We start from the raw sequence: 12,503 nt of genomic DNA on the forward strand, positions 1-12,503 counted from the left end.
TGTTTTATAATTGATGTGAACGAATACCAGGCGATGATTTTACTAATTCATGGTAAAGTTAATGATCATATATTACATAGAGACTAGAGGTAGCTCAAAGCATGATCTCGTATTAATTAAACTGTAATGATGCCCATTTCTTAAGAAAAAGCACCCTTAATAGTACCGGAAAAGTTGTTCAAATCCATTAATATTTTCGATCCTTTTAGTAATAACCGAAGTGATTTTGGATTCCGACTCTGCACGCAAGATACTAGTCAATTGTAGTCTAGCAAACGTTGGTGGAAACAGTTGGATGCGAGGACAAATTTGTCAATCAAAAGAGACTAGAAATATATAACTGTCGAAGGAGAACTGGTAGCAGCCTAGGCTTAGTGAGACAATGGCTAATTCCTTCGGAGTTTTTTCCTCCCAAATTTTCCTCATGTTCGTACTCTTACCCTCCCTGTTTTCTGCCCTTACCGCTGCAACCAACACATTAACCCCACGTCCATTTAATAAGATCTATGCCTTCGGTGACTCATTCACCGACACTGGTAACACCAAGACTGCGACTGGCCCTAGTGGCTTTGGCCATGTCTCCACCTCTCCATACGGCAGCACATATTTCCACCACCCCACCAACCGATACTCCGATGGACGGCTGGTGATTGACTTTGTAACTCAATCCCTGTCACTACCATTCTTGCCACCTTACCTTCACAACAAAGATAATGCAACATATGGTGTCAACTTTGCTGTTGGCGGTGCCACTGCTGTAAATCATGCTTTCTTTGTCAAAAACAATCTCAGTCTTGACATTACTCCTCAGTCAATCCAAACTCAGCTCATTTGGTTCAACAAGTTCTTGGAGAGCAAGGGATGTAAAGAAGCAGAGTCCTCAGGGCCTCAGTGCCAGGCAGCTTTCGATGATGCATTGTTCTGGGTTGGTGAAATTGGAGTCAACGATTATGCGTACACTCTAGGATCTTCTGTTACAAGTGACACTATCCGAAAACTCGCTATCCCTAGTTTTACAAATTTTCTGCAGGTAAAAATCCGAATGAGTATTCATTGCAATTTGCATATGCTTTTTTACCAGCTAATTGATTCAATCCAATATGCAGGCGTTGCTTAAAAGAGGAGCAAAATATGTTGTTGTTCAAGGTCTGCCGACAACAGGATGCTTGCCGCTGGCAATGTATTTGGCCCCTGAAGACGATAGAGACGGTATAGGCTGTGTAAAAAGTGTGAACAATCAAAGCTACACCCATAACCTTGTTCTTCAAGCCCAATTACAGAATCTTAGACAGCAGTTTCCCCAGGCTGTGATTGTATATGCTGATTACTGGAATGCTTTCCGCATGGTGATGAAAAATCCAGGGAAGTACGGGTTCAAGGAGCCCTTCAAGGCTTGCTGCGGATCCGGTGAACCTCCTTACAACTTTAATGTGTTTGCTACTTGTGGCTCGCCCTCTGCAAAAGCTTGCCCGAATCCTTATCAATACATCAACTGGGACGGAGTTCATCTCACTGAAGCCATGTATAAGGTGATGAGTGACATGTTTCTTAGCGGAACATTTAGTCGCCCTCCGTTCAGCTACTTACTGAGCAGAAAGCAGCGGGACGGATGAACCTCTTGGTTATTGAAATTGGCTAAGCAATAACAATGATTGTCTTTGAGCTCTGTATTATTATTTTTTTTTTCCACTTTTCAAATATGGAGCCGTTAATCAACGGTTTAAAATTTCCATGAACTTGTATTAGTATAAGATAAGGTAAAAGCTCTGAATAAGTCAAGATCACCCAATAGGCCTGGGTTAGCACAAGACTGTTATTAATAAGCTGTATATTAAAGTGAGTAGTGTGTCCATTACCATTCCATCAGTTTGACAGTCATGAATCCGAAAAGTAGTGAAAAGGCAATTAAAAATAATAATAACAATAACTCTCATATTAATAAGCTGTAGATTAAATTTTAACACAAGAACTACTGGTTACTGCAATACAAAAGGGCCTATTTCTTGGTCAAATATTACATAATTTGCTACTTTCTGAGGCTATTGATTATATAATTAGACAGTACTGTTGATAAACATCTTCTCAACAGATGCCTGAGTTGATAAACAGGAAGCTCTAGAGTCACTTTCGAACAATACTGACTCCATATATGCTCTCTGAATAGCTTTCAACTCCAAAAATACACCCATCCCCTGGTTGAATGTTATTCGCCTTGCTAAAAGCTTCCCATCCGCTAGTCAATACTTTGAACCCAGATCTTTCGTGGTAGAGAACTGGCCACATCCTCATATCAGGATCCCGAAGGACCACCACCTTCCTTTGTGTGCGAGATCTTCCCCTGAAGGAAGAAGTTGGTAAGCATGTTGATAGCTCCTGCAATAGGAAAGACAAATGTAATTAGTTCAATGGTTCAGAAGAAATACAAACAAGGTTTAGCTCACACCCAGTATCATCTACACAGTAAACTGGAAGCATTGAAAGAGGAAATTGCATGTACATTCGGATTCCAGCACCAAGGAACTGTAGCTATACAAAGCCTGGTTACATACCAACGCTCGAGGCAACAAATGAAATGATTTGCAAATTCTCTGTACTACTGCTTTATTGGATATATAGTATTTCATTATTTTCTGTTCAATCTATTCACTCACAATTGAGAATACAGGCATCACAAAAACAGCCGACAAACTCAAAAAAATTAGTGAATTATAGATCATAAAAAATTGTAAGACAACTCTACAAAGAAACCCAGTAAACAAATATAGATATTTTGCTCGCACATTTTCTCAAACAAATACTGCCAGCATAAATGCCAGATGCAACCAATCGTGAAAAGAAAGGACAATGCTATGGACCTTAGAAAGCATAAGGACAAGAAAGACAAGTGGCAGGGGTTCTGCAGAACCACAGGAAAGCATAATATAATAATGTTGTCTTGGCAGAACAAATTTTGCGATCGATAATTGACGGTATGATGTGTCACATGAGCAATCATTATCAGCCATACTGATCAGAAAAAGTACAAACCTAATCAAAAACTTACAAGAAAAGGTTGACCATCTGATGGCGTCGCACAGGGAATATAGGAAGTAGGAACTAAATCAAGAGTTTCAGTTTTCACCACCTGAGAAATTCCATATTCTCTTCCTATCATATCATAACGCAGGCCACGTTCAACCTTGATGAGCTGTGGCAAATTTCCTGCATTTTAATTCATGCAACAATATTCTTAGACAGAACACAAAATCAATTGCATGTTGGTCAAACTTTAAGAGAAAGGAACAGTATTTATCTTTCAGTGAAAAAAAGGATGAAGTAGAGAAAAGCAAGACCAAATATGTCTTGAACCATCTCTTCAGGCTCCACAGGCTCTTTTTTAACGACCTTTACAGTCTCTTTTTTAACGACCTTTACAGGCTCTTTTTCAACACACTTCATGCTTTCCTCTGTTCAACATAGCACTTAATTTTCAGCTAAATAGAGATGCAAAAAAAGTTGTATCACAGGAGGGGCTAGTCATGAAATCCTGACTACAAAATGAAAATTTTGTGACAGCAGAAGCTTCATGAACAAGGATCAAAGGAATTCAAGCAACCAGGAAGACACGCTTACCAAATTGGCCTTTCTGCATTCCATGAGTAACGAGAACACTGGAACCCCCAAACTCTCCAACAAAGTTCAGTTGTGCACTTTGATTACTGTCACCGAGGGAGGTGCATCCCGTTTGGGAAACCATACCCTGATGAACTTTTGTCAGTAGTTCTGTAAAAATTTAAAAAGTAAAGCCATAGATTAAAATATATTCTGATTAAAAAGGAATCAATCACATGATAAACATACCAAATTAGGAAAAGAGCAACTAACTGGTTAGTGCATTGCTCTCTTCCTCAGCACCAATGCATTTTTTAGATACTCCACTTGAACTATTAGAGTTGTTCCCTTCATTCTTTTGTGGCTCAACTGCAGTTGTGAAAATTTTACGACAGCAAAAGCTCCATCAACAAGGATGAAGGGAAACAAAGCAACCAGGAAGACACGCTTACCAAATTGGCAATTCTGCATTCCAGATGTAACTTGAACTCTGGACTCCCCATACTGTCCAACAAGCTTCAGTTGAGCACTCCGATTATATTCCACTGGGGATACCATTGCCCAATCAATTTCTGTCAATGATTCTACAAAATTTAAACAGTAAAGTCAGATGTAATAATATTCTAATTAAAAGAAAATCAATCATATGAAAAATATATGAAATCAGGAAAAAGCTGCTAACTGGATACTGCTTTGAGCTCTTCCACGCCACCATGGCATTTTTTGGGTACTCCCCTTGAACTACTAGAGCTGGTCCACCCATCTGTTTGCGGCTCAACTGCAGTTGTGAAGATTTATGACAAGAGAAGCTCCACCAACAAGGATGAAGTGTGGAATAAAGCAACCAGGAGACAGGCTTACCAAATCGGCAATTCTGCATCCCAGTGGTAACTTGAACACTGGACTCCCTGAACGTTCCAATAAACTTCAGATGCTCACTTTGATTGCATTCCATTGGGGATACCGTTGCCCGATCAGTTTTTCTCTTTGACTCTGCAAAAACTTAAACAATAAAGCCATAGGTAATAATATTCAGATTAAAAGGAAATCAATCGTACGCTAAATATATTAAATCAGGAAAAAGCAACTAACTGGATAGTGCTTTGCTCTCTTCCTCAGCTCCATGGCATTTTTGGGATACTCCACTTGAAACGTTAGAGTTGTTCCCTCCATCTTTTTGAAGCTCAACTCTGCTTATTATTTGCTCCGTCTTTTCAACACCATTATTCTTCATAACGTCCATGTCAGATGCATCAGAAGCTGCAACTCTGTTTGGTATCTCTTTGTCCACAAGATATTTATTAACTAAAACATCTTCAAATTCAGATATCAGAGATGCATCAGCGTGATGAGAATAATCATCTCCATCCTTCATTTTGTCTCTTATAGCTGTGCCACAGTTGTTACCTACCATTTCAAAGTGGGACAAATCAAATACAGAGCATCTGTCTTCTCTTTGTTGGTCTCCCAAATCTCTATCAATTAAGTAGTATGGATCTTCAAGGAAATTTGCTCTTGATACAGATAGAGGCCTTTTGCCAGAAATCTTGCCGTTTGAAGTACTCGCCTTTTCCACATCATTCAATTCACACTGGCTTTCACTCATCTCTTCATCAGACACAGAAAAGATAGAGGGCCTTGATCTCTCCTTGCTCATTGAATCTTTATCGGCTGTGTGGCATTGACCATCCCTATCAGTAGAATTTGTAGTAGTTCTAGCATTTTTTCTCTCTTTGCTCATTGAACCTGTATCAGCTGTGTAGCATTGACCTTCCCTGTCAGTAAAATTTGTCCTAGTTCTATATCTTTTCCTCTTATTCGTTGTCAGCGAAATTTTTTGCTTCTCACACCCAGTTTTATCAAAGATCTTTACAATAAAGCGTGATCCCCTAATGTAATCAAATACAAGAAAATCTCCAATTTCTAGCCTGTGGTACGCTGAAAATGCATTCCATCCTTGTCGAAAAGCAGGAGAGCCGTCCACATTGGACACTGATACTTCCCAACAATCTCCGCTTGAATCCTCAATAACAGCTTTTTTACCAATTACTGCAGACACCATTTCAGCAAATTTAGGAGGCAAGAACTGCAAAGGAACGGAATGGTTAGATTTGTACATTGTCAAAGAAGCCCCTTTCCACCACAAATAAAAGTCCATTGCACAAGATATTAAGAAACCGGCATGCTGCTTGCATAATCATACCCACAGATGCATTACTGAATCCACATCCATGCAAAGTTGATATGTATTCAGAAGCTTTTCTAAAATTAACTAAACAGCTAATAAGCCTCTTTGCAGGGGAAAAGTAATGAGCAGCATTCAAAGCAACATATGGAATATTACCTAAGCATTGAAGATATACAATTAGTGCCTTCACCTCCTCATGTATTATGTACAGTATCAGTATTGTAATTAAGAAATAACACGAAAATAACAGCACCTTGGGCTTGAATTAAGAATAAGGTACATTCAGTGTTTTCATCAATAAATTCACAATTTCATCAAAGCCAACAGGGTGATTAACAAAACAATAAAATTATGGCTCTTGAGATACATAATGGGAAAAAAGAAGGGCAAATCTATGTATAGAACATGAAAAAAATTCGCAAAGTAACATACCAAAATTTCAGAGCAGTCTTTTCCAATCATGATTTTAAAGAAAGAGTGGATGACAGGAGATAATTTTGCCTTGTTCCGGTGAACCAGTAGGCATTTCTTAGTGCACTCTGCACAAGCTTCTAACTTGCCGCCCATAATCACTTCTGCTTGACAGCTCACTGTAATATTTTTTTTTAATGTTTTTAAAAAGAAAATTATTACAAAATAAGGAAACACAACAAGTGCTATATATATATATATTGTAGCTGAACAAACAGTCACATTAATGAATGAAACACAACACAATCCTAATGTACATTATGTATCAGCGAATAATGGTAAATAATATATATATATATATGTGTGTGTGTGTGTGTGTGTGTGTGTGTGTGTGTGTATACACAGTGAAACATTCAAAGGGCAAGAAGATTATGACAAGGACGGTATTTTCTATTGAGGGAGCCCGTTACTGGATGGCTTTTCCGGAAGCCTACGGTCAAACAAAATAGCAGAGCGAACGTCTAGCAAGATCGGAGCTAACCCCAGGGGAGCTTGCATTTTTGGTTGTTTTAAAAAACCAACGTAAATAGTAACAGTGCTGGATCGACCAAGTACATATACATAAACTAGTGCCCGGAGAAATAAAACAAAAGAAAGTAAAAAGAGAGAAATCACAATAACTTACCGGTGGTGGTAACAAAATGAAATCTTTTCTTCAGATTTTGCTTTTGCTCTTTGAGCTCTTCGTTTTTCCAGCTTCATAAAGTAGCGGGCGTTTTTATTGGTCGTTCCTTTGGGTTCAGTTTCAGTCTTGTCCCTTGCGAGTTTCGAGTCAAATTCGTACATGCTGACTGTGATCTTTCTGTCAGAGAAATGCAGGGATTTTATAGTAAAGTCAATCCGGCGTCGTTGGAACTTCGAAGATTAAAGAATTGGCCCAACTCTTATTAAAATTGGGCTAAAAATGCACATTTGTCACATGTTTACGATTTTTGTTACGTGCCAATTGTTTTTCTTTTTTCTTTGGGTTATTTTTTGCCACCCCCATATGTTTCGACAAATATTACCGTGCACCCACTTGTTTCAACAATGATCGCCGCACACCTATTCTGTTAAGTTCTCCCGTTTAATTTAACAAGTCAAGGGTAAAATAGAGATTGTGTTATAAACAAATAAAAAATTAAGTTAAAGTTGTTGCACATAAGAAATAGAACAAGGAAAATAATAGTGTTGTCATTTCAGAAAAACAGTTTCATCTCTGCAAAACATAATATGTACAAGCAAATATCAAAGCAATATGAAGGGAAAATATTGCGTGTTGGAGACAATTTCTCGCCAATTGCTTAATCTCTTACCTACCATATGTTCGTTTTTCAAGAATCTTAAGGATTGCACAGCTTATTGGGTTGTGAGAGCGGGATAGAGTGGGTTTTGCAGCTTCAGTCTGCACACATTGAGGTGAGGTTTTAATGTTGTTCATGTGGATTTTTTTGTTGGAGAATTACTCGATACATGTTAGATTACATGCATGCAAGTGATAATTATGTGGGATTTGATGGGGTTGGTCATGGGTTTTCTCAGTTTTATGTGTTTCCTATATTGAAATTGTTCAGATTTTGACTAACTGACATAAAGCTTCACATTTGTGTGGTCCGCAAAAAACAAACATTTTGTAACTCTGCTCATTTGCACCCTTCCCAGTTTCACGATTTGCCAAAAATACATTATTCTTAATGTTATCGAGATGTTGAGCGTAGGGGGTAACAAGGATAAGGGCTATCGTATAACTTATATGCATCTGGAAAAGTCAAAGTCTACAAATGGGTGTTGATAATGCCCTTTATTGCTGATATTTCATCACAAACTTAAACTTCTTTGATTGATATAATAGCTTGTAAGTGTTTGTGAGTTTGTGTTTGTTAGAGCGTGGTAGCAGATTATATGGTAATTAGTAGGAAATATGAAACCAAAGTTGCACTTTGCATTTGACAATAATTGAGGCTGACATTGATTTTAGGCCCATAGCATCACCGTAAGATTATTTATTGAAAAGAACTAAGGATCATTAACTAGCTAACTCAAAGAGTGATGAGATTTTTCTAGTGGGCAAAGAAAGCTCAAGTCAAAAGGGAGGTTCAGTAAGAGATACATACAACGTTCTATAAGTTGAGCACTTGGTGTGAGTATTTACACCGCATGCTTCCCCTACGAGATAAGTCAGAATTCACTATCAAATATTTTGTAATGCTTTGTTTGGTAATTTATGTCAATAATGTACAGATTGATTGCTTCCATCTTATGTCTTAATAATTGGTTCTTCATCTTAGTTTCAGACTCGAAAATCAATTCAACGTGCACTTTGTCAGTGATTGATGCTTTTTTTGTAATTTAATAATTTGAAATTCAAATTGTGGACAAAATCGTCTTTCACCAAAATAATTGTCACAATCGTTAAATTAAACAGGAGAACTTAACGGAATGGGTGCGCGGCGATCATTGTTGAAACAAGTGGGTGTACGGTAATATTTGTCGAAACATATGGGGGGTGGCGAAAAATAACCCTTTTTTTTTCTTTTTAATACTCTATACTGGAGTATTAGTGATATTTCAGTACATTACAATTAATATACAACTAGTATTTTCAATCAAATTTGAAGAGTGTATACTCTACTCATAAGTGTCTACTCCAATCATATTTTATGAGAGAAAAGATTAAATCTACCCAATTATAAAATAATTAAAGAAGCACTGCAATTAATCCTCATAATATTTTTGTGGAAACTGTGAGAATAAAGATTCTTTTACTAGGACAAAAGCTCATCGGTAATGTACCAATTGTTTTTCAATTGGTGCTTTTGGCCTGCAAAGGAAAATAATGTTTTTGATGAGATTTTTTTTAAATGAAAATTTATTTAGTAGTCTGTTTCTATTAAAAAATGAAAAAAAAATAGAAATATATTTAGTTGTTTGTTTGAAAATACAAAAATGTAAAAATTCATTTAATTATTTGTATGACAATATGGAAAACTTTAAAAATGTGCTTATAAGAATTTTTTAAAACTAATTTTTTTAATTCACAATGCAATGTACATATTATTTATATATTTTATCATTTATTATTATAATTTTGATTAAAAATGAAATCAAATTTCATACCATAATAGTACATTTCACCATAAGAAAAAAATGAGAGATTTAATAATAATAATTTATTAAATTCTAAAAATGAAATAATTTAAAATAAAGCACCAATCAACATGATTCAATCTCACCAGACAAAAGATGAAAAAGAAAGAGGAGAGACTTTCATTTTAGAAAAGAAAAAGGAGAGATTTTCATGTTAGTTTTTATGCAAATTTTAACAAGATAGCAAGTGAAAATATTACCAAATATCGTCATTCTTTCGAAATTATTAGTTTAAAATTAAAAAAGAAAAAGGAGTCTTTGATGAGAAGAATATTACAAGCAAGATACTTCAAAATGCTAACTTTTTACAGCCTCAATTGGGAACCAATTAACCAAACCATCATTTATCTGGCGGAGCATACTCCACGGGAGACAAGTCATTCATGAGGAGATGAGATGGAGAATTGGATCAGGTGATAAAGTGCATAAAAGCCATTGGATCCACAGACTATAGACTTTGAAACCTATTTCAGCCCCAACTTTAAATATTTAGTAAACAGTGGTAGATTTCATTAATGACAATCAACAGTGGAAAGAGACTCTGATTCACCAGCATTTTAATCCTAAAGATGCAGGGAATCCTACTTCCAACTAGTCCAAAGTCCAAACCCAAACCAAATCTTGTGGCATTATGATAAGAAGGGTCAATATTCAGTAAAGAGTGGTTATCAAGTAGCTTTGAGAATCAAAAACCCTGATTTCCCTACTTGCTCTAGTAACGTTCTTTGTCAGTGGAGTGTGATTTGCTCTCTTGAGAAAATCAAGATTTTCATGTGAAGAGCTACAAATAATATGCTTCTAACAGCAGAAAAACTTATGGAAAAGAAAGTTTTGCAGGATCCAATATATCTAAGTGTAAAATGAATGCTGAAAACACTACTCATGCTGTATTGGACTATAAAGTAACAAAACAAATGTGGAAGTTAAATCCTTTTATTGAAGAAGTGCAGTTACTTGTTAATCAAGATTTGTTAGGTATGATAAAGATATGATAAGAAGAGGAGGTAAAGAGGAGCTTAGATTGATAATTGCGTTATATTGGACAACATGGTATGCAAGAGTTCTTTTTTTTTTTTAGAATAAAATGCATGATTCCCAGATCTCTGCAGCTAACGCCAAAGCTGTGTTTGAGAAATATGCTAAAGTAAAAATGTCTAAAGTGAGATCAGCAGCAAGAACAATATCAGAGAGAAGATCAAGCTGGATTCCTCCTTCTCAAAGACATTTCAAAATGAATGTAGATGAAGTAGTTAATAGAGATAAACATCAAATAGGGCTCGAAATTTGAGATAAAGATGGAAGTGTAATCACTGCAATGTTCAACAAATGACTTTTCGTGGAACATAGAACGGGTAGAAACAGCATCTGTTAATTTAGGCATTCATGTTCCAGAAGATACATAATTGATTCCTCTAATTATATAAATTGATTGTAAAAATGAGGTATGATTTTATTTTACACAAAAAGAGTTGTAGAATTGAAATTTTTTGGACCATTACTTATATTCAAAACGAGATGCAAATGAGAGACAACACGTTCAAAATTCAGCATATTCTAAGAGATTGTAATGCAGTTGATTGTGCTTTAGTTAAAATAGTTCTAGTTAGTGGTGATATTTGTATTTGAAAAAGTTTATTTCTCTTTTAAATTAGGTCAGTATTCACTCAGTTGATTTAGTAAAAGTAATTTTTTTTTTTTTTTGAAAGAAGAAGTATTGACTTCAATTTTGATATACAAAATATTATGCAAAATTTAAAAACAATTAAAAAAGAAAAAAAAAAGGTCTGTGTGATATAATTGAAAGATTTGATATGAAAGTAAGAAAATAGTGCTCAAATTTGATTTAGATTTAAAAAATCAACTAAGATGAATAAATTGAGAAACCTTAGCACAATTAATATATACATAGTAAAAGAAAAATAATGTTGCTGCTTCTCATGTTCTTCTTGATTTATGAAGAAATAACATTGAACAATTCATTAAAAAGGGTATCTATACTGTGATCAGAGAAGGATTTCCTCTTGCGATCTCTTTCCGACCATTGGCGTGATCCAACACTCAAATATTTCGTTGCTTAAGCTTCTTGGAAAAAAGGTATGGTTTCTTGAACTCCCTATAACTTCCTTCACATACAAACCCTAATGTCAACAAAATGCACGCACAACTTTTTATTAAAAATAAATCAAATCGGGCATTAATATTTTGTGTAGAGTTTTTTTTTTCAAATATATGTTTGGTAATTTAATTTCATATTTTGAATATTTGCTCCAAAATAAATAATTGAAAGTATTATTTACGCTTAGTGTAAGCTATCTATACAATATGTTAGTTTTCAAATTAATAAATTTAAACATTTATGTGCATACTAAGTATTTAGGTAGACTATAGAATAAAATCTTTTCTTTTATATATATAGTGATATATTACAATCAACACTTTATTGATATTAGGATATATGTTCTACCTCAAATTACGGGGAGACGATTATACTCTGTTAGGATATCATTAAACGTAAGATTTCCCTAAAACCAAATTTTCAAGAAAGCAAAACAAAAGTATAATAATAACGCACACAAATTGATAGCGGAGTTCAGTCAATTATGCCTACATCTCTGAAGCTACTATAAATCTTTTACTAAGGGAAGAATAGTTTACAGTGTTTATAGAAAACACTCACACCTCACATGAATTTCACTCAGGAGTTTTGATTTTTTTTTTTTAAAAAAAAAAAACTCTCAAATTCTTTTCTTTATTCACTCTCTTAGATTGCTAATTTTTGGGGATTAATTTCCATTACGATCAATTAGCCTATTTATAAGCTCGGAGTACAATTTACAACCACACAATTTCCTTCACCTGCTAAGCACCATACTCAGGACAATAACCTAATTTTTCCACACAAAAACAATATTAAATTCTTTGTTGCAGATTCCTCGTTATTACCCAAAATAGTGACCGAACTTTTTCCCTAATTTTTTTCACCCAAAATCAATATTAAGTTCTCTGCGTGGATGTCAAGTTATTTCCCATAATAAAGAATGAATTGTTTAACCAACATACTCCTACCCAATTTTATTGAAAGGAGAATTGAGTCCCAGCACACTCAAGGAAACTTAAGTGCATGGCG

At 35.3% G+C, this 12,503-nt stretch overlaps 2 protein-coding genes across 8 annotated transcripts; one reads left to right on the forward strand and one right to left on the reverse strand.

Moving 5' to 3' along the window:
• The first annotated feature begins 267 nt into the window (after positions 1–267).
• Positions 268–1,861, forward strand: LOC102618707 (GDSL esterase/lipase At3g48460). Its single transcript, XM_006476899.4, has 2 exons — positions 268–1,030; positions 1,107–1,861. The coding sequence occupies exons 1-2, from the start codon at positions 383–385 to the stop codon at positions 1,611–1,613; spliced, it is 1,155 nt and encodes a 384-aa protein (XP_006476962.2). The 5' UTR covers positions 268–382; the 3' UTR covers positions 1,614–1,861.
• A 51-nt stretch (positions 1,862–1,912) lies between these two features.
• Positions 1,913–7,046, reverse strand: LOC102617961 (uncharacterized). 7 transcript variants are annotated; one of them, XM_006476896.4, is made up of 11 exons: positions 6,876–7,043; positions 6,212–6,369; positions 4,684–5,677; positions 4,453–4,584; positions 4,274–4,369; positions 4,044–4,175; positions 3,865–3,960; positions 3,613–3,762; positions 3,333–3,446; positions 3,044–3,201; positions 1,913–2,373 (listed from the first exon to the last, which is right to left on the reverse strand). In XM_006476896.4, the coding sequence occupies exons 2-11, from the start codon at positions 6,344–6,346 to the stop codon at positions 2,122–2,124; spliced, it is 2,259 nt and encodes a 752-aa protein (XP_006476959.2). In that variant the 5' UTR covers positions 6,347–6,369; positions 6,876–7,043; the 3' UTR covers positions 1,913–2,121. The 7 variants fall into 7 exon arrangements, with proteins under 7 accessions (XP_006476959.2, XP_015385273.2, XP_024954152.2 ...); XM_015529787.3 differs by having other exon boundaries at positions 4,453–4,593; XM_015529789.3 differs by having other exon boundaries at positions 2,144–2,338; positions 3,125–3,201; positions 4,453–4,593; positions 6,876–7,045.
• Positions 7,047–12,503: the final 5,457 nt, after the last annotated feature.

This window comes from Citrus sinensis, chromosome 3 (assembly GCF_022201045.2).
Source record: "Citrus sinensis cultivar Valencia sweet orange chromosome 3, DVS_A1.0, whole genome shotgun sequence".
Taxonomy (NCBI): domain Eukaryota; kingdom Viridiplantae; phylum Streptophyta; class Magnoliopsida; order Sapindales; family Rutaceae; genus Citrus; species Citrus sinensis.